Raw genomic sequence first — 27,527 nt, 5'->3', positions numbered from 1 at the left:
CGAAAAACTAATTTTTGTCGCCAATTGGCGACGAAAAATGATTTTTCATCGTAATTTAGCGACAAAAACTCGGTTTTCGTCGCCAATTTGCGATGAACATATACTTTTCGTCACCAATTGCGACGAAAAATCATTTTTCGTCGCAAATATGCGACAAAAAATTTATTTTTGTCGCCAATTCAACCGTCGATATTTCCGTACGATTTCTCGAAAGTTAGTGACAAATTATTTTTCGTCGCAAATTTGGCAATGAAGTTGTTTTTTGTCGCTATTGTTTGGAACGAAAATACTATTTCGTTGCTAAAAATTGCGACGAAATTAGCGATGAATTTATTATTCGTCGCAAATTTAGCGACGAATTTCAGATTTTTCGTCGCAAATAGTTGCGACAGGCTTTTGGCAACGAAAATTTTTTTGTCACAAATGGCGTCGCAAAATATTTTTGCAACGACAATGTTTTATTTTTTCGTCACAAAATTCATCGCAAAATCACTATTTTTTTGTAGTGTTAAAGTATTTTAGATCAGGTACTCAGTTATAATAAAGTTCATATGGTGTTTTGTTATATCGTTCGAGGCGCCCAGATGTGATCCGGGCACTTGAAGTATCGCTTGGGACTACCGCGTGGTGATGAGAACAGGTAAGGTGGGGAGCCTGGGGGGTGTTCTGGGTGCCTCAACCCTAAAAAAGGCAGCTTTTCAAACAATATCCCGCCAAAACTCTTGACAGGTTAGGGTGCACGAAGGCGTACCGGGCACCTCAACGGTTTTATTCGAGGCACTTGGATTCATTCCAAGCGCCTATTTCGGTTGATTTTGTATTTGTTTTAATTTTTTAATTAAGTTTAAGATTTATTAATTAAGTGAATTTGTTAAAATAAAATTGTATTTAAGATTGAATTTGATTAAGTTTCGTCTAATTTCCTTTGAATTTTCTTAATTTGATTTTTATTGTTTTAGTTAAGTATCCAATTTTAAGTTTAGGTTTAGGTTAATTAGGTTAGGTTAATTAATTATGTTAATTGAATTTTAGGTTTTGATTTAATTTTTTAAGTTAAATTTTATTAAGTGTACTTACGAATTATTAGGTTGGAATTGTTAAATTATAGTTAATGAATTTATTTTGATTAAATTAACTTATTAAATTAATTATGGTTAAGTTAAAATTAGGTTAAACTTTTAATTATTTGTTAGAGTCAAGATTATTAGTTTAAGTTGGATTATTTAATTTAGTTTTATTTATTAATTAATTTGTGGTGGGTTGTATGTGAAAGTTTGTTAATTTTATTTTTATTTTTAATATTATTTTAATTAAATTTGAGTTAAATTAATTAACTTAAATTAAAATTTTGAATTAATAGAGTAGATTAATTTGAGTTAATTAAGATTAAAGTAATAATTAAGTTTATGTTTTAATTTTATTTAACTAAAGTTAAATTAATAATTATCTTTAATATTTTATTTGAGTTAGATAATCAACTTACATTACTTAATTTTAGTTTGGATTAATACGGTTGAATTAATTATTTAGAATTTTAAAATTAAGTTTAATTGATTTTTAAATTTAGCTAGAGTTTGAGTTTAGTTTAATTGAGTATTAAATTTAGTTAGAATTTAAGTAAATTTAGTTAGAATTTAAGTTTAATTAAGTTTTAAATTTAGTTAGAATTTAAATTAAGTTTAATTTAGTTTTAAATTTATTAATTTCTAATTGAGCCTTAAATCTATTTCATCCATTTTTAGATTTTCAATCAGTTAGTTTTATAGGTTGTGTGAGATGTTTTTTCAATTTTATTCTTGATTAATTCAATTTTGAATTCTCAGACTTAATTAACCTTGAGATAGATTCAAGTTTAACCGTTGATCAATTAAGTATACATTTTATATTTTAGTTTTCAGGCCGTGGCGAGATAGTCTTCTTGAGTGTCAGAGCAACAACCACTTTCTAGGACAAACATAATTCATGAAATTATATACTTTGTTAACCTATTGAAAAACTTTAGTCAAACTAGTCTAGGATGTGGCGAGGTAGCTTCAGTTAGTTTTACTTAGCTAAACAGACCAAGTAAGATACTTCTTACCCCACTGAACTACATATATCAATTTTTTTTAATGTACTATCTTCTCACCCCACTTGATACTAGGTTGGGCAAGTATCAATCAAGCCTTTGTCCTTATCTAACTTAAGTTCAGTCTAAGTTCAAAAGGTACAAGAAAATTAAAAAATAATCAATTATCTAGCTTTGATGGTTTTTCTATTGGCTCCTCCTAGATCATGACCCTTATAAGATTTTGTCAGATAGTGGATCTGATCCTTAAGAATTCAATATTACTTCAGTCCAACTTGATTAGTCAAGCTGGACTTGGGAACCCATCTTGAACTCGTTGTCTATTGGTTTGATTCACTAATGATAAGTATGATTTGAATCATGCTTTAAACTTATATCCAAGTCAGAATCAATTGTATACGACCCTTTGAGTTTTAAGTGTCATATCGAGATACTTGGAACTCGATGTGAACCATTCCAATGATCCTTTAAGGTTTTCAACTTAAGTTTTCAAATTGGAATTTTCTTCCTCAAGTTGTTGGACTTGATTTGAAGTTCTAATTTGAACTTGCTCAATTGAAACCTTTAGGTCAGTCTTCTCCTTAAGGACTTTGCCCTCCTTTTGAAAAGACTTGACCTGGACATTTGATCTGGCTAGTTCTCAAGTCAAAATGTAGATTAAGGAATATAATTTATTAACTAAGAGAGAGTCTATCTCATTATTAGAACCATCTGAAATGGATACGGATCTGTGGCTTGTCTCAGACTCGGACTTAGACTCGACTTCGGATTTGGATCCGGACTCGAGCTCGAACTTGGTCTCGACCACTTGATCTTGCACTGGCAGTGCTAGAAAGCTCGCTTGAGCTTGTTCTTCTTCATCAAAATCTTCCAAAGGTGACTCATCCCACATAGCTTTTAGTGCTTTCCTTCTTCATTGTTTCTTGTCTTTCTTCTCGTTTGGACATTCTACCTTGAAATGACCCTTTTTGTTACATCCGTAGCAAGTTGCTTCGGTCTTCATTTTATTTGGTTGATTTGATCCAAATGACTTGTTCTTTGTTTGATTCATTTTCCTAATCTCGTGCTTTGTGAACCTTTTCTTCCTTTTGAAAAGTTTCCGAGCTAGGTTGACTAGTTCGGTGTTGAGTTCTCCGTCATTTTATGAATCTGATTCATCTTCGAATTCAAGTTCAACTTGAGATTTGGACTTTGGCTCCTTCTTCTTGAGTTGGCCTATAATTAAGGCAATATCTTTCTCAATTGGAATAACATTAGTTTGCTCATGTAATTCAAACTTAGCAAACAATTCATCTAATTTAATTTTTAAAAAGTCTCGAGAGACCTTGTAAGCATCAACCACCAATGCCCAAAAGGTATTCCACACTTTCAATGAGTACCTTATCACATCCCGATTTTTGATGGGTTGTCCAATTGCGTGGAGGTTGGTGAGGACTTGGATCCGGGCGTGAAGATGACTTGCAGACTCTCCTTCCTGCATCTTGATATTATATAACTTTTTTAAGATTAAGTCTCTTTTACTTTTGTGTCGAAGGCCCTTTTGTGTAACTTGATTAACTTGTCACATAAGATCTTTGAGCTGATGAAGGGTCCTACCTAATTGAGTTCCTCCTTGGTTAGGTCGCACTAGAGAGACCGTGTGGCTTTTGTGTCGACCTTGATATTTCCCTTAGTTTCTTAGTCCCACTTGTCGCATGCTAAGGGGATTCCTTCTTCATTGGTGGGGATAGTGAATCCTGTTTGGGTTACTATCCACATTTCCACCTATGTCTTCAGGTGGTACTCCATCTGACCCTTCCAGTGGTCAAAATCTTCCCAAGAGAAGAGGAGTGGTCAAGCTGTGTTGTAGCCTTCTTGATGGGTCATTTAGAAAAAAATCTTGCAAAAATACCAACGAGAAACAAACCAAGAGTGATTGTCAAGACTAGATGTTGGATTAGTAGTGTGGGAACAAAAAGAAGCAAAAATAAAGAAAATCACTCGAGTGGTGTTTTCACTAAATTCAAGTAACTACGAAAAACTAAACAAGTTGTCAGAAGAGGTGATTGAACCAATTTTGACTACTTGAAAAATGAATGAAGACAATAAGTCAAGAAAAAGCTTCTTGCTAGAATGGTGGTCGCACCAATTTAGAGTGCTTCTGCTCTAATATCAATTGTAGGATCGTGTAGAGCGCAAGAGGGGAGTGAATAGCATGTTTCACTTTTTCACTTATTTTCGAAAACGTATTTTGAATCTCTTAAATATGCAGCAAAAAGTAAATCCAAGAACGCAAAACAAGGGACAAGTTTATTTTTACTTGGTTCACAAAGCCTTTGGCTACTACTCTAACACTCATGATCCTCAACTGCTTCCGATAGGCAATCCACTATTAGACTCTTTCTCACAATGAGAGAAAGTCTCATCTTTTACAAAAAAAAAAAGGAACGGTAATAGGTTTATCGTTCCTAGAGTATAGAAGCACAAAGATAGAAAAGAACAGCACTACAAGTGTATCGACAATGATTCAGAACTTGAGCACGGTGTCAATATAGTCTCTTGACATCGCAGCAGCATTTCTGGAGCGTGGAGCACTTGAACAGGAGTAGTAGAATGGGTGTGAAAAAGTGTATCTGAAGTTCTACCAAGAGTGCTTATATGGACAAATCCGGGTGCCTAGATCCTCTTCCGGACACCCCCACTATGGTCTATCCAATTCGATCTCATTGCTGAGTTAGCCATCCTCAGGTACTTGGATCCCTTCCAAATGCCTAGTATGCTGACATGGTGATTATGGATAAGACTTTGCTTCACTGCGTCTTATCCTTCTCCAGACACCTAGATCGTTCCAGGCGCTTGAAGGCTGAGGTGTCTCGACTAATCAGGACTTGCCACCTAATCCACCTCGCTAGCCTAAAGCAATCCTGTCTGGCCGCCTGGAGTCGATTGGGTCACCTAGACCATCTGAGAGCCTAGATTTGATACCTGTTTGGACTTCATGCTCATAATCTGATCCTTGGACTCCTAGAGCTTTCCTTTTGATGTCTGATCCTCGTTGATCCATTGATCTGTTAAACGTCCAGTCCACTGACCTGCCTAGACTCCTCGCCTAGTGACCTCGATCTGCCAAGTCTTCCTTACCCAGTCCCATTAATCAAGTCTTCTTTGCCTAATCTCCAGTTAGGGTTTGTCTTATCTAACCTCTAACTAAGACTTTCCTATGCTACCTGTACATTTAAATTAGCTCATTAATCCATAACATAATCTTAACCCTTTGTCAGTATCAAAATACGTATTCAATTATCTAATACTTTTTACACCAATAAATCAATTAATTAGGAATCATTCTCAGAAAATTGGAGAGAGCCATTAACATGAAAAAGTTGTGCAAAAACGATTAGATAATCTAACTATTACAATATAATAGTTGAATTATGGAGAAATTTAGTTGACCGATCAGTATAAATACAATCAAAAAACAAGTGAGGCTAAATGAAGGTTATAAAAAAGAGGTCAAGGAGAATATTTAAGGCTAATGTTTGAAGATATAAATTGTTGTTAATCTTAGGCTTATTTTACACTCCTATTCATTCTTGAATTTCTAATTGCAATCAAGTGCTTGTAAGAGGATTTCCACCTCTAAAAGTTGTCACAAATATATATATATATATATATATATATTTTTTTTTTTTTTTTTTTTTGATGTATTAAGGAGTGATACACAAAAGTATATATGTTAGATATTGTTAGCAATTGTTATATGCATTTTATTTATATTTTTATTATAATACACTAATTGTTAATTATTTCTAACATCACCAATATATCCCACACTAGCCTAGGAACATAAGAATGTAGCCTGTTCATTAGATTGACGAAAACAGAGGAAAAAATGGAGAAAACACTTGTGCGCAATGAAAATCTGCTTATATATGTAAATGCGTGATCAGCCATCACAGAGATTTTGAGGACGACGTGCAGTGTCTAGAGCTTCACCAAAGAAAGGAATCATGGATAAAGATTGAGGACTTTCAAATAATCTTTGATGGAACAAGAGGGTTAAACCCATATTAATGGGTTCTAGGTTTGGTCGAGGTTTATGCATTGTTTGTGTGATGAATGAATGTATAAGGTAGAAATTTCATCACTTTAGTTTGTGAAATTATGTCCTTTAGTTAATTCAAAACATTACCTGGTTCATAAAATTTTATAGTTTTTAAACAATACAAAAAAAATCAAACAATTAGAATTACATGGTCACAATATTGAAATTTCATAACAAAATTTTTAACATTTATTTGAATTAGAAAATTAGTGTTAAATCTTAAAGTTAACAAGCGTTTAACTGATTCTTGATCTCGACGTCTGACCATAGATACATGTTAATGGACTGACCAAATTTTTGTTCTATCATAAATGTTCGTAGACGACAAGTCAGAAATTAAAGTTTGTTTACTCAAAGAAAAGTTTGAACGTCTAAAAATGTCATATTTTATCAACTAATTAGGAATCATAATCGACCTTCAACATTGAAACTAAACAGAACTTTTCTTTGATCAACTAATCCAACTTCTGTTAACTACTGACAAATAGAAAATAATTAGCTCTACACATGCAAATTGTGACTGGTAAGAGCAGAAAGAAGGAAAAAACAAGCCTATGAAACTAGCAGATGATCAGTGGTAATTTTCGTCCTAATTGCAAAATGTCATTCACAAATCCTCTCTATTTCCATGCCCTGGTTGAATCATATTTATTTTACCTTAGAACTAGGTCATATTTTTTTACCTTAGACATTAAATGAGATAACTATATAGAACTGAGTCCTACTCATTCTACTTTTAGCACTGTATGTAACTATCTGCTTCACTGCAACACCACAAAAGAGACAACTCGAGTGCTAGAGTTTGTTTGAGTTAAAATTAAATACATTTCCTGACAATGAAAACAAAAAAAGAAAAAGAGGACAAAGGGGAGGTTAGAAAATGTGCAATGCTCTCACAGCTATGTACTACTTATCATCACCTAGTTTCTTTTGAGGCCAAATGATATTAGCCATACTGTAATCAAATACATTATGTACACGATGCCATATATGTGTCATTTCTTCAGTAGCCGGCCAAGTATGGAAACCAAGTTGAAGGCTTGAGATCATGTTGCCTTAGCTATCCCTTCCAATCAATACTAAAACCTTGAACTTTTAAAACGTGCCTGTCAGAAATTTGTACCGAGAGTTAGATTCTAAAATGTGGCAGAAGTTGCACTCCCATTGAAGAAAAGATTACACCAGTTATATGCATCACTGAGTAGAAAACAATTGTCTAAGAAGACAGAGTCCTTAACTGGAATAATTGGAACTTTAGGCAGTAAAGAGATAGAATGCTGTTGCACAAAAACAATTATACCTGTTTGGCCAAAAACAGAAACTTATACTGAAATTCAATTTATTAATAGGAAAAAAAATTTGTTCACAATAAAAAATCAGTGGATCAAGATGACATGGCATAGACGAGAAACTATAACCAATCTCTCTAGTGAAGATAAGAGTCACAGAAATAATCCAGTCAACAAAGATCAACTTTGGATCTTATAGCTGGCTTCATGAAATCTCATTTCTTTAACGTTGGTATCATGTACACTAGAAGTGGCATTTCCAGTTGACTTTGCCCGTTTCTCAAAAAGGAACACAAGCGAGTAAGAAATTACAATACTAAAAGCAGACAAGAAGTACAAACTAATTATAACACAATAGAAATCAATTCAAATCAAGAACCAAGATATTGAACTCAAACGTTTTGCACCCTCCAAGAAGCTACAGTTTGCATTTGGTTCGAAACATGGATTGAAATTGTGAATATTTTGGCCAAAGGACTAAATTACACACATCAGGAATTGCAGAGTCAGGATGCTAAAATAACCAATAATAATCTACATATGAACTATGAATTTAATGAACTAATGCATAGAAGGAAGTTTGTAAAAAATCCCTTCTCATTACTAAACATGGTGAAGTCACAAGAACTTAATGAAGATTTTGCCCTAATGAGTTACCATTTCAGGTGTAGATTCACAAACAGTTGAATCATACTGAAGTATTTTATGATGTTTCGAGTGAAACTTTATATCTTTGGATTAAGATTATAGAAAGAAGTCATCAAACCATGAAGAATGTCTTTGCATGGGCAACTATGTTAATTTTCATAGTTAACTATAGCTGTTGGTTATCAAGATATGTATCTTGGATATGCAAGTCAATCACAATTATGATCTTCGATTTTGTAGTAGCTTATTTATTTCATAGTCCATAATGGTGTCATCCACCTATAAACACAAAGGATAATAGTCTTAAGACTGTCAAGGTTAAAAGGATAGAAAAATCATCATGCTAAGTGTAACCAATTTTAACAAGGATCAAGAGAAGCAATATGTTATATATACAAAGAAATAATATATATATATATATATATATATATTATATTTAATATTTAAGATAATCAGGATTAAAACGGTTAAAAGTGGATCTAATTGAATTTATTTAAGAAAATAGTAATAATATAATTAATAGTTATTAAGGAAATAAATTTATGTGAATAAATAAAATTTATTGGAATTTTTAGAATTTAAAATGAATTTATGAATATTTTAATCAGATAATTCGGTTAGGGTTTTAGAAACCTGTTTGGGCTACCCTATTTTAGGAGTTAATAGAATTAATTTCACTAAGTTTTAATTTAAAAAACCTAAGTTCATCAAACAACGCTACTCCTTTCTCCCTTCCTGACCGTTGGCGCCATCCACACAAGCGGTTGATCCTGATGCCACATCCCTCTCCTCCCTCAATGTCGGCCCCGAGCAGAAGCCTAACCAACTAGTCCATTGCCCATGCTACGAACCAATCAAGTTCTCACGGTCGAACTCACACACAACCACCAAGTTAGTACCACTCACCGCCGAAGCCGTTGGGTACTAGCCGCCGCTGGCAACACCTATATCGGCAATCGTAGTTAACTGTTCTCTTGGTCCGTTTCGTTTGAAGTAGTACTCAACTTCTACCCTCCTAAACTGAGCGAGCCTGACACCACGCGCCGTCAGTCGCCAATCGCCAGTCGTCATCCCTATTCTGGCAAGCCAAAGAGATTTAATTAAGGTATCTGTAAATTTGTTGATTTGTTAGTAATCGGTAATTAATCGGTCAAATTAATTGATAATTAATGAGATGATTAATTAAGTTATTTGGGTTTAATAATTAATAGGTTAATTAATTAAATTAATTATGGTGTTTTGGTTAATTAGTTATAATTAATTCAGTTATTTGTGTTGGATTTTAATTGGTTTGGTATCATTGTTCTTATATTATCACTAGAGGGTACCGTCCAATTTGTCGGACGAAAATACTCTCAGGGCGTGACACAATATCCTCAAAAAGAAACAAAACATCATAACAAACATAAATGTGTTGGTAAGAAGAAACTATAGATAGACAGCATCTAAAAGAATACATCACAGTGTGCTAATGCCTGATTGAGATGTTTATAATGTCAACATCCCCCAGAAAGTGGTTTAAATCTTTATGAAGACAACTAAAATAAGCTAAAAGAGGTACTTCTGTCCCCTTAGATTCAATGTTCAATAAGAGTGATGCAAGCCTATACTAAAATAAAACTACATTATCCACATGAGCATGAGAAAAGCAATACTAGAACATACCAAGAAGCAATCAGCAACAAGCAGTGTAGAAGCTACATTATGTTCCAATTCAAGTTTGAGAAGTAAAGTCTATTGAAATTTTAGCTATTCTTGTCCTTGATAACATGATCAGAGCTTCAAACCTACTTGGTCATATGTCTTTCTTAAAATCTCAGCTTCCCTGGCTATTTGAATGTCAGAAGGCCAAAAAATCTGATGGATCACAATGCATAGAAAGCGAGGAAGCAATGCCAAAATCATTGTAAGAAGAATGGTGAGCCAGTAAGTCCTCGAACTTGCTAAGCGATATATTGTCCTGAAATAGTTGATACAACAAATTATGAATAAATACTAAGTCAGTTCAATTTGAAAGAGAAAGAAAGAAATACAAACCAATAATTTGGGAAAATTGGAATGGAATCTATTATCAGCATGCACATATACGTAGTCACTATAGAACCCCATGTAGCAAGATGAGTAATCAACACCCATCGTCTGATGTCCATAGCCAGGTGAACATTCACAAGGATAACAACAGAGATAGTCCACAAACTGCCCATACTCCATATGTCAATTGAGCTGTTTCGGTATGTGAATAGTGGTACATAAAAAAGAACAAGACTTTGCCATAAGGTATCAAACATTGTGATCCAGAATAGGTGTAGGTTATAGCTCTCTTGTCTATATCCTGCTCCATAAAGTTTTGGATAATGAAGGATAGTTTTGTGGCTCAAATCTTTGTCCATAATACCAACCACAACCGTAGGGACAGATGTATAGATGACAGAATAAAATACGCTACTCCAATCAGTCACAGCAGATACACTTGAAAATGCAGCACATAAGACATACCTGTAACAAAAGTATGTCAGAAAGTGTACTGAAGCACAGAATTTTGGGAAATTGATGTTGATGGCTAAATGAGTTTGTACCTTAAATATGGGAAAAGGAAGGAACTACGCAATATTAGAAAATGATAGACTAAAGTACCACAGTTGACATCATTGAACAAAAAACATGTTGGATGATCAAATATATAAAGAGAAGCAAACCCAAACAACGCTACGACTCTTGATGAACAATTCAAGACACAAATTCCCAAAAAAATAACAAATGTGGTATGTGTTTTTCCATATACTCACCATGTTCATGAGTTAATCCACCAATGAAAAAAAAACACAAAATTTGGAACATATGATTTTTAAGTAATTGAATGTGATAATCTATTGTTGGGCATTTAGATCTTATCAAATAGAATAAGGAATTAATTAACTTATGAAAATTGGAATCTGAAACAACCAGGCTTAGTGTGCATCAGACTTTGACATAAAAGTATGCCTCCAAATTGTCCTCACTGTTAGCATCCAAGAGAAAATTAGTCATCGAGCTTGTGCGCATTGGCATGAGTTATTTTCAAAAAAAGAAGTAACATATATTATCAAATAAATTTGAAATGATGAACCTTGACCTAAATGTATAAGCATTTTAAATACATAATCAGAAGAATATGAATTATTAAAGTTGCCCATTAGAAAAGGCTAATATGTTCCATAGTGAATATTTTACCACAATCATAACTATTATAAAAAACCACCCAGACTGATTTCACTATAAGGAAAAGAAGACAATGGGTTTCAAAATCAAAATACCATATCTCAATCTAGAAAAATAAATAATCCTATTCATCATTGGTAGAAAAACAAATGAGGAAAAAAATCCTTAACATGGGAGACAAATTCACCAATATAAGGACAGAAAATTAATAATTACATAGGAGAAACTGACATGTTTTAAATATACAAAGTGACAAAATAGGCCAGATATATGAAACTAGTAAGAGGACTAAATCTAATTTTATATTTGCTGGAACTGAACCACAAGCTATGAACAGCAGTTGTCTATTTGAAATTCAAGGAAAGTATGAATGGTAAATTTGGCAGGTTGTGCAAATAACACTCAAATATCTCTTCCTCAATCATCATAAAATTGTTAGGGAAATAAATCATTCAAAAACTAGATGGTAAATAGCCATGGGTATGAATTCCATCATGCTTGGAGAATTGAAAGTTTTTTATTTCATAATGCATTGTCAAATGCTAGATTTGTTAGTTCCTGAAAAAAAGAGATCGTAGTTAAACAGCATTGGCATCAGAAAACACAGGCTAAGGACATAAAAAATCTGAAAGACTATGGTAGTGCATGGATTAAATGTTGGTGTGGAAAGCACCAGACAATCGAACCTTAGTTTTGATAATGGCACTAGGTTCAAGTTAAGTGTGTGTTGAGCTAGCATTACTAATCTAAGTGTGCAGGGAGCACAGGTTTGAACAAAGTCCTAATTGAGGCTAAGCAAAGGACTAAGTCCTAGTTGCGGCTAGGCACGGACAAGTCCTGGTCTGGAGGATCAGGCGGAAGACTTGGCAGAGTCAAGAGCACCAAGTGAAAGTCCATGCAGGGTCAGGAGGACCAAGGAGCATGGCACAAATCCAGTCGTGTACGGTCAGGAGGACCAAAGGACGTGATGAAGTCTGGGCAGTCTGGAGGACCAAGCCGTAGTAGCAAATCCTGGGGGCAAAGAACAGAGACGAGCAAAAGTCCAACAAGTCTGGAAAACTTGGTTGGCACAAGGTAATCTCTCCTGAGAGGAGTGGGTCAGGACGCGTTCTCAAAGGGAACATTAGGCGTCGGTCTAATCCAGGGTCTCACCGGAGACCTAAAGTTAAAACCAAGAGACAATTCTAGGAACTGACTCTACAAACCTTTACTTTGCATGTTTTTAGACTAACTTTCAATGCAGGTTTAGGGTCTCACTGAGAGAAATGGGCCTTGGAATAGCAGCCTTCGGCTGTGAACCAAGTAAAAAAAGGCTTGTGTTCAGTTTTCTTTATTTACTTTAGTCTTCCGCTAATCGTACTCTTATCTTACACTTTCGTATCGAACGTCGAAAATCGGTTGAAAACGCTAAAGCGCTATTCACCCTCCCCCTCCCCCCCTCCTCTAGCGCTTTAATCGATCCTACATTAAAATGTTGAGTTGTGTCGTGCTGAACAACACAGATGAAAGATTTATCCTTTTGCACTCATAAATCAGCAAAACAAGGCACACATCAAATCATCTTCTCCGACTCTTCCCCAGCATTGGCTCTTCTCCAACGTCTTCTCCAGCACCCTTCTCCTTGTCTTCTGAAATCACCATTACTGTTGCTTGATCAGTCATTGCTCCCCCAGGCCTTTTGAAAAAATGTCAGCAAACATGCTGATCCATACCATGTGTTGTCACCAACTGACAAACAGAATAGTTTCAAGCTGGGGATGAAACTGAAACCAGTACTGAGACTTTAAACTTGGGAGGTAGAAGAGACTTCATTCTTTTTCCAAAAGAACGAATAAAGTAAAATCTGTTTCATATGACCCCAGACACTAAAATGGCAATCAACCAACTTTCAATTTTAGTAAAGCCAAAGAACATAACCCGTTAAAATTACTATATAGTCAATAAACATAACTCATTAGAATTACTATATAGCCAACAAACATATTAAAATTAAATAATAATGCTAACAGATTATGACAGGGTATCAGTGCCATACTTACCAAAACAGCATTAAGACAAATACAGCATTGCGATAGAAGTTGTAAAGAACCAAATAGCCAATACGCTGATAATTCCAGTGACCATGTACCAGGAGCAATCTTTTCAGAAAACAGAACTGCCCCATAGCAAAATCTGAAGCCATGACTGCCTGACGGCCTTCCTGGCCACAGATGCCAATACCAACATCAGCCATTTGGATCATTGAAACATCATTTGCCCCTGCAAAGTAGTGTTAGCAAAACATTTACAAATTTTGAAATTAAATGAATGTTATACAATAGCATTCTGCTTTCTTTCAAGTATTAGAACACAAATCAAAGTTCACTAAAACCATGATGGCTATACCAGAAATGAAGGAAAATCAGTGTGTGGAAAATGGGTGTGAGCAATTACAACTAGCTTTGCAACATCCATATGAATTATTTTCGAGTTAAATATTATTCCATAGCTCAGTAAACTTTTTTTTTCTGGACGACGGTTTCTTCTGCATGCAAATTTCTTATTCCCCTTCAGGTGAAAAGGACATGACCATAAGGGAGAAAACATAGGTTTGGAAAATACAAAGGTTATCATACACTCGGATCACCCTATAAATAGAATCATAATTTGCTCTCATGTTGAAGTTTTTTAGATCAGCCATGCTACCTTGTGTTAGAGCTATTATATCCTTAAAACACAAAGCCAATAACAAACACATGACCCATTATAACCCAATTCACAAACTTGAACCTAAACCCTTACTCTCCTTCCCTCCCCTCTCCTCTAGTTCATAGCCTTTACTCACGAACCTTGCAGATTGTAACTCCTAGCTTGTGATTCAAAAGTTGTTTGCCCCTCCACTTCAAGATCTCCAACATCCATAATGCCCACTCAAATATGGGCTATCTTTTTTGCAACAACAGCACAGATCACATGGTTCTTTCCTTCTCTGGTAGCATCTTCTGTGCCAGCTTGAATGTGAGCTTTCTTTGCAACAATAGCACAAATCATGTGATTCTTTCCCCCTTCAGTGCTCAATTCCCTTCCTTCCCGAGCTCATGATCTCAAGTAGTTATCATGGTTAAGCAGCCCTTTTCATTTAGCTCTCAAAAGATCCATCTGTACCCCATCAGCAAAGCTAGCTTCCCTGCTTCTTCCTCCAGATGCTTCTTATTTTCTTGTGCTTCACCTCCATGCCAAACAACAACGTACAGAGGCAGTAGCATCTAGTGGGCATATTTTCACGTGTGCACTGGCAGCATCCTCAATTGGTGAGCTCTAATGAACCATGTCCTTTCTGTGAGAGATGTTTGATCTTATCTCTTTTATTCCATCTTGGACTTGTTAGCGGTTGAATTGGTCTTGCATATGTGCAACCAAATGATAAGAATAAGTGTGTATGGCATTTCATAGTGCCTTCTATTCGATTTTGTCTGAAAGCTTGTGACATGGAGCACATGCTCCTTTTGCAGGTAAGCGATTTAGTCACAAGGCCTCTTATTACTTCTCTTGCCTTGGCATTTTCTCTAGTTTTGCCTTTATTGCACTTACTGGACTACAATCATTTAGGATTCTCAAAAGCATCACATCAGCTGCAAATTTCATACTGAGATAGGATCTTCATCCCTTTGTTGTGGGGTACCCCATTGTTATTGTGACACTTTCCTCCATGGTGACCTAGGACACAATTTATGTAATCTTTGTTTGGAGCCCTTACCTCTTAACTTGCTTATTCATTTGGCAATCCAGTGTGTCTTTATATGAAAAAAAACCAAAAAATTCTTTTATATTTTTTAGGAATGATTTAAGGGTGAGATGGATGGTTAAAAGGGAAGTGATGAGTAAGGAGTTTGGCAGAGTTTTGAAGAGCTTTTTCATGGTGTTTTCTACTGTGCTAATTACTGTCAGGACAGAAAGCCTTATGGTTGCAAATGAATGTGGTACTCTCAAACTGTCTCTAATATAGAGCTAGTAGCCCATATATTGGAAAAAGATTGTTCCACCTTATAGTATTGAATATTTTTCTTGCAGTTAAGACATTCTAACAGTTGAAACCCCTTTTATATTTGTCTTTTGCTAGGATAGAAACTTTCATTAGGTCACAATGACAGAAAACCACAATCAAAGAAAATAATCCTTGCTTGATCTTTTATTTCTAAATTGATCAAGTTGAATCAAATTTTATTGGATTCTTTAATAATCTTCCCTTGTTCATCATATAATGATAGAAGACTTGAATTACTTGATAAATTGTTATTTTTATAATCCTCCCCATAAAATGAGTAAGCATCTACTGTCATTGCAATATTATTGGTGGTAGATTTTTGGTGTGTATATGTTTTTCCATTATGTTTCCTATATAATTAGTTGATGAATCAGAAAAGACCATTAGGATGAGAAAACTATGGGAAAACCTAAGGGGTGGTGCTAATAATATAATGACGAGTTTGAACCTCAAGTTGGCTTGTTAACAGATAAGCAAACATTTTTCCAACAACACATCCAATCAGTCACTGGTGAATATGTATTTTTCTACTACCAATATTGCAACAATCGTACTAGTATTTCAGCACAAGGAAAAACTCACAGAGATATGGTGATCTAACATGACTATAATATGGAGATCTAACATGGTTGCTATTGGAATATGTTGATTTATGTTACCCTTTTTGTTATCCTTACATATGCTGCATTTCCTTCTTGGCTTTTCCAAGATGATGTGGCTTATGTTTCCACTTCTCGATTTACTAGATGCTCTAAGACATATTTGCTATTGGAACTTTGGACTTTTCATACTTATGGAGCTTTCATTTGTCTATTTCCTTCTAGTAACGCATTTAAAACTTTATGAGCAATGTTCTTTCTACTTACTATGTATGTGAAAATAGTTTCCTGCACATTTTTTAACCATTAACAAACATTTTCCTGTTTTTTATCTCTTGTTATAAATAAGTGGATACAAAAAGAATTAGATAAGTAACATGCATTATTTGGCCTTTTTGCTACTTTTTAATGATCAACACACAACAAAGAGCAAAGGGAAAGGGGGCATTTGAGACATCAAAATACAATTAATATTCTTATACTGGAATCAACGTTTTTGTTGATGGTTTTATTATGTTTGTGCACTCATGTTACTTTTTTCTTTAATAGGATTCCATATTTTGAGTCAATATTATTCTAATAGCATAATTACTTTTCTCCTTGAAGTTTCTATAGTCACCTCCTTGTTAAGCCTTTTTTTAGGCAATGTCAAGTGTTGGAGCTACAATGCATGGTAGACGATGTGATCAAGGTTGGCTATGACACATAGACCCCATAGTATTTGTTGTGGTCCTAAACTCTTTGGGAGAGCTCAATACATTAGTGCGGCCTTGGGTTTAGCCTGCCCCGAGTTGTCTAGTGTGACCTTCAGTTTTGATGTTTGCACAATGGATTTAAGCATTGCCTTGTGTGATTGATATGCATGTTTAAGCGTGTAGAGACTTGTTGGATCACACATGAAGGTTGGAGAGCTCGAGATTTAACGAAGTTGAGATTATGCTGATGATGGCTTGGCACATCTAAATCTACACACTCAGTAGCTTGGAAGTCTATAGAAATTGAAGAAAGTTCCATGAGGCGACCGAGGAACTACAAGACAAAAGCACTGAGGTGGTGTTAGAGCAACTTTGGAGCATGACTTGGCGCAGCCAAGTTGGTAGCTCCATGGCTCAAGCTCCATAGAGATCAAAGGATGCATAGCTTGATGGCTTAAGCTCCATAGGCATCAAAGAAGGATGTAAAGCATCAAAGGGAGTGCAAGACGAGGAGCATCAAGGATAACATTAACGACAATTGATGAAGATGAACTACATAAGTGAAGTGTAAAGGATGACACATGAAGGAACCGAGAGCTCAAGTGCATCCGAGGGACGAGTAACAACATAAGACGACCTAGGAACAAAATCAAGCTGTGAGAGTTGAGTGACCTGCATACATAAAGCAAAGGCAAAAATCAACTTAGGCGCAAAACTCAATCATTAGGAATATTAGAGTCAAGTTCTAGTTATTGGAACTAAATTGTACTAAGGAGTTGTGAGAGCTAAGTCAACTGGGTAATTGACTCATATTGAGGAGCCAACAAATATAATATTTATATTCGTGGCTCAATTGATTAGGCAATCAACTATATTAATTAACTAGTGATGGGATCAGTCAACGATAAAACAAGATAAAGCTCGGTTAACAACAATAAAACAAAATAAATTTTATTTAAATATAGATAATGATATAGTAGGGGATAGAGTCCAATGATGTAGAAAAATCTATATGGTTGACCTCACCTAGTGGAATAAGACTTGATTATTGTTGTTGTTGGGATCAATCAATTGAGAAGGGAGGAAGAAGTCAGTTGTGCACAATAGTTTGATGTCTCAACAGCTATTGTTCATCAATAAATTGATGGGTGCTTCCAATTGACTAATCGACGATAGATTAATTTAACACAAGTGAAAATGAAGGTTTGAAGGTTATAAATGGGACTCGATGAAGGCTTGAAAGTTGGTAAAAAAGAATCGAGTAAACCCTATTAGATACCACTTGTATCCCTTGTCTTTCCTCTTTGTAATTCTTGTAACATTTGTTGTAAGAGGTTTCTCCCCTCTAGTAGTTGATCGAGAAGGAAAAAAAATAATGGTTTTCTGGAAGTTATCCACCAATGGATCATATGTTTTAAAGTATAAACCTTAGGAGTTGTCAAACAACGTGTTAGCAATTGTGGTAAGCTTGTATTTGTGTTTATATTTATTCCGCTACACTAATTTTTATGATCTTGCTAAGAATTAGCAAGAGAACTTTGAATCCCATTTGGAGGTATGATTGCTATTCACCTACTCTCTAACATTCAACCATCTCAGCCTCATCTGTCCTAACAAGGACCAATAGTTACGAAAATTAAAATGAGTCAAGTCGGTCATTCCTATTCTTGTAGTTGTGGCACCACCAATCAGTCAAGTCACTCATTCTTATTCCTGTAGTTGTGGCACCACCACTCATAAACACTATTTGAGAATATTGATTTCTAAAGTTCATGTATTTGCAATTAAATTTAGGGTATTTGTAACCACTCTAACCCATCGAAAGCCCAAAACTCGCTCAACAATATAAAAGATGTTTTTAAGTTCTCCGAGTATTGAAAGATGAAAAGGACAACTTTGCCACTAACTATTTCAACAAAGTTGCTAGAGCCTTGTGGAAGATGATGTGGACCATGATGAAAGTGATCCAAATGTCCATATCCTAGGAGGCATTTCAGGACTCTTTTCAAGAAAAATATTAAATGAAAACATTTATCAATACACATCAGGAGTTCATTCACATCTAGCAAGGCTCTCAAAAATGTTGGCTAAATATATCATAGACTTTTTCCAAGAACTGATGGCAACATAGCATAACAAGTAAGCGCCTTTGTTTGATACCTAGATTTCATTATTCAGGATTCTTTATTATCTGCATAAGTTATTGCCTATCAGCAAAGTATAACCGTGGCCATGGAAATTAAAGCCACTAAGACCCACATTATTTGGGGAAAGCAAAGGCAAAATGACTTCATCCCAGCAGCATAAGAGATAGCCTCAAACCAATGGACACTGAAATACTATCCAGAGAACCAGTGTCGTTTCATCCCAAGATGAAACGAAAGTGTCTGATCTCTCAGGAATCATTTCAAACTCCACCGCAAACTTGGGCTTCCATTTCCTCAGCATTACAGAAGCGCCATGGTATAAAATTATTTAGACTTTAGGAACACATCTCGCACGTGCACCCAGAAACAAATTGTCTACATCCATCATAAGCAATCAAGATATAAGCAGGAGGACCAGCATCGCCGAGTTGCTACTCGGGTGGTAGATTTGAACCAATGGCGCAAGATTTGAATCCCCACATGTGCATGCCCTTGGGGAATTAGTTCCTCCCACCTAGGAGGCCGCTCGGTACTGTGATTTATCTCCTTTCCACAAGACCTTAGGGCAGACAGTGGATGGGCGTCTGGGGTGAGTATTATCACCTTTTCCAACAATTGAATGGATGTAAGAGCATCTAACTATGGATTTCATAATTGGACCTAAAATCCAATGGGTTGGCACAACTCACCATTTGGGTCTTTGGGACTGATTGACCAAGTCAGTTCATTTCTTAGTAATACAAAGGGGCAACCCATTGTGTCATCTTTTCACCTTTAAAGAGATGGCTAGTCACCGCTAAGACCTTAGAGGACATATTGAGGGCATGTGTTCTGGATTGTTGTTGAAGTTGATGGGAAGAACACTTGCACTAAGAGAAATTTTCCAACAACAGTTATGCACATTAATCAAGAAAGAGAGACCAAATAAGATTTGAAAATTCATTTAGATATAAATGAGAATATACTAGGGGCGATCCCCAATGACGTAAAAAATCCATATAGCCAAACTCACTTTGTTGAATAAAGGTTTTGTTATTTTTGTTGTTGTTATAACAATTATCAGCCATCAATTCAAATGGCCTCACTTGAAGAGCCTTGTAACAGATGATACAGATCTCTGACTCCTTAGGAGGAGTTGAGGAACAACAGTGATTTGAGGAAGAGATGAACAGTTTAACCTAAATAAAACAGAAGATACGAGTGAGTTTCCAAGAGCTCTTTTATGGTGTTTTTGACAGTATCATTTGCTGGAAATTTCAGGACAATAGGCATTATGGTCACCTACAGAATTGATTCCCTCAAAAAATCTCTAATAGAGAGATACCAAACCATCCATTAGAAAAAGACTGGTCCACCTCATAATATTGAAAATTCTCCTTGTAGTCAAAGCATGCTAAAGGATAAACCCCTTTTCTATTTGTCTTTGGTTAAAATGTTAGGGAAACCTAGGGTAGAAGCTTGGTTAGTTCGCCAGTCAAATAGCACAATCAAAGAGAATGATACTTGACCGTTTATTCCTAAATTGCTTAGTTGAATTACATTTAATTGGATTCTTCATCAACCCTCCCTTGTTCATGCATTTTATAATAGTAAATTTGGATTGCCTGATAAATTGATATTTCTGTAATGCTCATATAAAATGAGCATGCATATAGTTATTGATGGTTGATTTATGCCCAGTCAGTCTCATGGACTCAATCCCTGGGGGTGGCCGGCCCGGTCCCAGGAAGTTTCCCACCGACCACCAGGGTAAATCGGAAAGCGCATACGACGGTCAATCCAGAGACCAGCATCCTTTGATTGCATTCTCCATTTGGAGGAAAATTCTGCAAATACGTCGTAACTGAGGATCGATCACTGGGTGACAACCATAATTTGCCCCGGGGACATTGATGGTTGATTTATGCTATAAATAGAGAGAGAGAGAGAGAGAGAGAGAGAGAGAGAGAGTTGATGGATGAGAATTAAACCATAATTTGACAACTCTGACATAACAACAGAAATGCTAATAATATGGTAATGAGTTTTGAACTTTGAGATGGCTCATTGGTAGCGACAATAGGATTATACAACCAATCCACTTGATCACTGTGCATTTTCAGACTTCTAGTGCTGGCAATTGTGAATTTGGGCATACACAGAATATTAATTTATATAGTGTCAAAGTGAAGGCGCAAATGGAGATATGACTGCAGTTGCTATTGGGATATGGTCATTCGTGTTACCCTTTTTGTTATCCTTGCAAACTACTGCATTTCCCACAGCTTTTCTAAGATGGTGTCCCTTTACTTTTGGTTCCAGATATTCCTTTAGTAAAGTGCTAGGATACATCGCTAGGTAATGTAAACAAGAAAATGAATAACTTTTGAATTCTGATTTTGAGTTATTTGGTAATTGTTCCATTTTAGTTTGGAATTTGTTACTTTGTAAAACTATCTTTTAATTTGGTAGTAGTTTACTGGAATTATTAGTTTTCCCAATTAAAGATATTTCTTTCCTAATCTGGATGGCATAGTCAATAAATAAAATTTCTCTTCAATTAATCTAAGGTTCAACTTCTCTGTGTGAGATTGTTATCTTGTGCTTCATCAATTTCATCCCAATTTTCTGTGGTTTGTGATTTAGTTCTACATCAACTTGGTGTTAGAGTATTCTTGTACTACATCAAAGACAACAAATACATAAACAGTTTAGTGGATTTCCTTAAAGATCAAAAGTATTAGTCATTTTCCAAGCTTAGGCTGCATTTGCTTCAAGGTTATCATTTTCCATGCTTAGGCAGCATTTGCTTCAAGGTTATTGTTGATAACTTTTGTTATATATCCAAAGTTATCAACAAAAACCTTGCTTGATTTAGATAATGAGCAATTCCCAATAATGGAACATGCCTGCCACGTCAACAAATGAGGGATATAACCCAGACTCGAAATACCTCGAAAGTGTACGATTTTCCACGATTCTGGAGTTAATAAAAAAATTCCAAAATTACCCTTGGCAGGCCGCCATGGTCACATCTCCACCTCCCATCATCCCATTCCCGCCGTCTGATTTCCTATGTGGAATGATAAAGGTTGTTCCCAACTCAGCCTCCCGATCGGCGTTCCCAACTCAACCTCCCGATCAGTGTTCGGCAGAAGATTTGTGGTCCATCGTTCGTAGCTACTACGACGACCTTTCATCATCTTGTCCTTCAAAGGAGGACCCGCCCCCAAGTGCTCCGAAGCCGTCATTGTCCCCTCCCATCAAGGAGGCGAAAAAGAGCCCCAAGAAACAGTACAAGAGAGGGGAGGCCGCCATGGTCTCTACCGACACAGTCACTCCTTCCGCTAATGCTTGCGCCAGAGATTCAGGATACGATGAGGTCACCACCGCTCTTGAGAGCATCTACAAGCTAAGCCAGCCAATGTCTCGAATTAGGAGGCAAAGGGGGTGGGGAATGTGGTTAGGAACAAGAAGAAGAGGGTGAAAAGGCTAGGTCTTGAAGAAAGAGTGTTTGAGGTAAAGAAAGGAGGAGGAGAGAGCGGAGGTGAAGAAGAGAAGTTGGAGGAGGGATTCGGAAGAGGATATGATGACATTAGTGTGTTTATTTTAAATTATTAATATTATTAATTTAATTTAATTTATTCTAAAAAAATTAATCAACTATCAAATTGATTTAGTTGTAAAAGTGTAAATCAAAGGTAATACAGTGAATGTTAAATTAGATTATTACCTAGGGTTGAACCAAACAATATTAGATTATCTTTTATTCCCCATAACCATGGTTATGTGATTACCTGATAATCACATAACCAAGGTTATAACTTGAATCAAAGGCACCCTTAGTGTATTCGATTATGTGTTATAAGTTGGCTTCATTCCCTAATTAGTGCATTTTCAAATATAGAACAACAAGGTCTCTATTTAAAAAAAATGAAAATTAGATGCACATAGCCCACCAATAATTTTCATCAAAGAGTGTGCATCTTTAAATGCACAGCATCATTGCTACAAAAGTGCATCATAATCACATAAAATCATGCATAAGTTACTAACTTACCATCACCAATAGCAAGAGTCATGTCACTAGTCCTGCTTTTAATCAGATCTACTATTCCAGCTTTCTGCAGGGGGGCAACTCGACAGCAAAGAACGACTCTACAGGAAGTTGCCAAATCAAAAAGCTGAGAAAGTAAAAGAGATATGTTGCATTAGAACTCCTTTGATATAGTCAGCATATGCCATATTACAGCCAGTGATGTCAAATATTTTATTTAAAAGAAAAATAATAATAAATAATCTACATCTTTAGTGCTGTTCAGTTCAGGTAGTTTCGGGTTTGAATGGCATAAATATAAGTTAGCTTCTGTGATTTTATTGAATGAAAAAAAATTGACAAATCAAACTGAAAAATAAACGAAAACATTTCAGTTCCCTTTAGTTTTGTTTGTAGAAAATGACACCACAACAGTTCAGTTTGGTTTGAATAGATTGGACACCTCTACATCAGATATAGAAAATATATAAGCAAATTAAGAATAGCACCTCTGTCTCAAGATCTTTCTCCAATATGTAAACTAGACTATTTCCATCTATAATCAGTGCCAATGGAATATCATCAGAAACTGCATACTTTTCACCTGAAAATCTCAACTCATCTGTAACTCCAGAACATCTGAGATCCTGTTTTCCAGTTTCATTTATTAAAATACCATGAGTTCTTTTCTCATCATTGCAATCAACAATATCATAATCAAATTTCTTCTTCGTCTTCAGTGTTCCATCTCTACTTTGCTCTAATTTTATTCCATACTTAGCTTTTGCATTTGCTAAGAGGAATCTGCATTCATCTTCTGATGAGCCATTTATGATAATTTGATGCATATCAAGAGTCAAAAGTTTGCATGAGAGGCCTATTGAGATTGCAGTTTCCTGTTTATCCCCGGTAAGAACCCATACTTTTATTCCAGCTTGCCGAAGAGATTCTATGGTTTCAGGTACACCATCTTGCAGTTTGTCCTCAATAGCAGTAGCCCCAAGAAGAATTAGATTTTTCTCAATTAGAGAAGCTGCTTGGCGTAGCTTTGTCGATCTCTCTGTTAGTGAAGTACTAGCCTCTTCATATCTTGCTTGCCATTCAGAAAATTCAGCATCATTTAAATCCTTAGCAGCAATTACCAGAGTTCTCAAACCATGTGATGAATAATCAGCTAAATGGTTTTCTGTTGGTTGTTTTACCGTGGTATTCTTACTATCTTCTACGTCTAGAATACCAAGCATTGAACTGTCAGCACCCTTCACAAGAACTTTCACACTGCTGTTGGGAAATCTAATTACAACAGACATTCTTTTCCGGACACTATCAAATTCATGCAGACCGAGAACATCCAACCTGGCATGGGAAAAAATTTTGAACACTAGATTGAACAGAAGTATCAGTGCCATACTTTAATTCTAATACACAATACCTAACACACAGAAGTAACAGGGTGACAAGTAAACTCTAAGCTTCCCAATGATACATAACTTGCTGTAAGAAAGGATCAAAATAAATTAGTATATACCTGGTATTCTTCCCATTGATATTAACAACCACATGGCCAGTGGTTCGCTCAAGAAGAGTGTATCCATAAGAAGCAGCAGCAATAACCAAAGCTTGCTCATCAGGTGATTCACCCTGATAATCAATTGCTCCGACCTCTACCACCTTGTTGTCAGAATTAGGAGATGAATTTTTCTTTCCCATAGGAATAACTGTGTTACAGGCTGATAAGGTAAGAAAAAAATTATGAGCAGCAATCCTTTCCTCTCCTTCTATGCCTCTCTGAAGTAGTGCAAGTAATTCAGAATCCACATTGATTTCTGATTGCTGTGTTGGTTCTTCTAACTCTCCTGCATTGGAATACATAAAATAGCTACAATATTAATAGACCACTCAGTTCTCACAAGCTAACATGCATGAGACTAGTCCTACAAGTATCTAAATGAATAATACATAGAAATTTTTATTTTTCATATATAAAATCTACTTGAACATTCAAAACTTATTATCATAGATCACTAAGTGGCCACTCACCACAAATAATGTAGAAACTATCATGATCAGTGACATTTTTCAATACAGCAACACTACAGTAGAATTTTCTTTCCTTATGTGAAATGTTCAATACAAAATCAGACCAATTAATCACATTCAGATGTCTTTATGCAAAAAGAATATATCAAAAACATATATATTAGGGAAGCAAAAGATTCTAGTAGTATTAAAAACAGGCCTAATCCAAAAATTCAAGAGAATTCTAAATCCATGAGTTGATGATTAACCAAGTAAATTTCTGTTAAATTCACTTGTATGGAGATCAACGAGCCCAAGTAAAAACTCAGGTTCTGATAGTACCAAAATAAACCTTATCCTAAAAATTCAAGGGAATTCTAAAACAATGAGCTGATGATTGCCCAAGTAAATTTCTGTCAAATTCAATTGTATAAAGATTAAAGAGCATGGGAAACAATGAGTGGCAATAAAAAAAAAACATGTTGAAATGATACCTTATCTGATTCAACAGATTGATACAGATTCTCAACATAAAATTATAATTGACAAAGAAAAACAAGATTATGCCACAATACTTGACATTTTGAGCACAAACATTGTAGCCTTATCAATATTGCTGACTAAGAATATGGGAATTTTTTGACATGGTTATCAACTAGTGTCAAAATCACAATCCAACAGCTAGACAACCAACGTGGATCTCTAATTGGAATCAGTAGGGGAAAAATTAATATAGAAAAATAAAGCTATGAGACAACAAAAGATGTTCAAGAAGTAGGGAACTTGCGTATGTATCTTCATCAAAAACCAATACATTTATTACTAAAATACTAACAATAAATAACAGAATCTATAAAACCAAATAACTATAGAATTAATAAACTACAGTAGAATACTAATTTACATATATTTAGAGAATGTTTTGTTATTTGTATAATTGAATTAGATAATCATGACATGGAATTATTTCGGTTAATTTGTGTTGGTTTATTAATATTTATTAGCTGTAAATATTTTTGTAAATATTTTTCCTAGAATAAGTCCCTAACTCTTATTATAAATAGGGTCTTATATCGTGTAATAAGAAATAATTTCCTATGTTATTTTACATAACATGGTATCAGAGCAAAATTAGGGTTTTTTTTTCCTTCGGCGCCACTCCTCGCGATCAGATCGCGAGTTCTTCTCCTTCGTGCATCGCGGAACACGCCAAACAGAGGAACCCTAGCACGAGCTGCCCTCTGCTTTGGTCGATCCCTTCCTTCGCGCAACACCATCCGAGTTCCTTCTCCTTCATGCGTCCTTCTCCCAATCGCGAGAAGACTGGATGAACTGTGGTTCTCCTTGCTGATCTTGTGAGTGTCACCAGTCGCAGGGCGAGAAAGCTCTTCCTTTGCGCGCCTTCCTGTTGGCGCCTAAAATTCCGTCCTGTTTAATTTCTGCCAGACAAAAATTTTACAGGGACGGATCCTTTTCAAGCAACCCTCATATTCGATCAACCATGTGCTTGATCGAAACATAAGATCATTGGGTTCTTGTGTTGGTATTCAGGATCCATACAAAGGAAAACAAACTATGCAGCGGAATAAAATAGTTGTACCTTTCCTTTGTAGATTGTGTAGAAGATTATACGTTACCCGAAGACTTCTTGATCTTCTGTTGTATTCCTCTCCTCTTATTGAACGTCGTGTGGGCGACGATCTACCAAGATGACTCCACCCAATTCCTTCTAATCCTTTCTTCCAATCTTCCAATCCGATGGCAAGAACTTAAGGAAAAAGCTATTTCCTTCTTCCCTCTTCCTCTTTCTCTTCTTCTCTTCCTATCCTCACTTCTCTTCTTTGGGCGCCGACCCTATCAAAGGAAAGAATCCTTTCAAGGTGGCGCCACCTAAAGCTAGGAGAAGGAAGAGACTTAAAGAGAGCCGGCCAAAGAGGAAAAGAAAAGAAACTCCTCTTCTTCTTCCTCTTCCTCTTCCTCTTCTCCTTCTTCTTCCTCTTCACTTGGGCGCCAACCCTAGCAAGGAAGGGAGAAGAGTATGCTTGCTATGGGCGCCAGCCCTAGCAAAAGAAAAGAATCTTGAAGCTTGAAGGGTTGGTTGGCCACAAGGAGAAAGAAGGGATTTATTAGGGGCGCCGGCCCTAGAAGGAGGTTTTAGAAGAATAAGAATTATATATTTAGCCTCTCCCTTTCCTTCCCTTTTATAGCTTTGCTATCATAGAAATTTTAGGAAAAAAATAACTGAATTATTATAATTTTGTTGTATAACAAAATTTATATAATTTTGTTGGATAACAAAATTTTAACCAAAATTTTGTTGGTTAACAAAACTTAATAAAATTTTGTTTGATAACAAAATTAACATAATTCTATTTAGAATTAATCCGAATTCTGTTAACTGAATTCTTAATAGAATTCTAAACAGAATTCTAACAGAATTTCATGGGTGGATACGAGGCTTAATCCAGAGGCTACAACAGGGACCTAGAAGAAGAATTGATTTTGGCCTCCTGTTGGGCTTGGGCTTCTTGTGTTCTCCCTGAACACCCAACTCAAGTCCATCAATAAGAACTCGTACCACTAAAAGGTTATTATTGAACTACCGTACTAATCTCATATTACAATATGGGCTCCTTCTTATCATGAGTACAGTAATCTCCCTGTGTTTAAGATAGCGTATGTCCGTCAATTAATTGAATTACTGACAACTCAATTAATTAACTTCTGAGTCCGAGAGTAGT

General features: G+C 35.7%; 1 protein-coding gene across 1 annotated transcript; it reads right to left on the bottom strand.

The window, feature by feature from the left end:
* Positions 1–6,929: 6,929 nt before the first annotated feature.
* On the bottom strand, positions 6,930–24,623 carry LOC141829496 (phospholipid-transporting ATPase 1-like; the record flags this gene model as incomplete). Its single annotated transcript, XM_074716986.1, is given in 7 exon segments — positions 6,930–7,258; positions 9,881–10,049; positions 10,127–10,585; positions 13,327–13,546; positions 22,792–22,915; positions 23,277–24,123; positions 24,296–24,623. Coding segments are annotated over 7 exon segments (2,174 nt in total), but the record flags the coding sequence as incomplete, so codon positions are not given.
* Positions 24,624–27,527: the final 2,904 nt, after the last annotated feature.

Source organism: Curcuma longa, chromosome 5 (genome assembly GCF_044706935.1).
Source record: "Curcuma longa cultivar G26 ecotype Majalengka, Jawa Barat chromosome 5, ITB_CL_G26_1.1, whole genome shotgun sequence".
Classification (NCBI taxonomy): domain Eukaryota; kingdom Viridiplantae; phylum Streptophyta; class Magnoliopsida; order Zingiberales; family Zingiberaceae; genus Curcuma; species Curcuma longa.
Note: the sequence above shows the minus strand (reverse complement) of the source record. Positions and strands in the feature narration are given on the sequence as shown.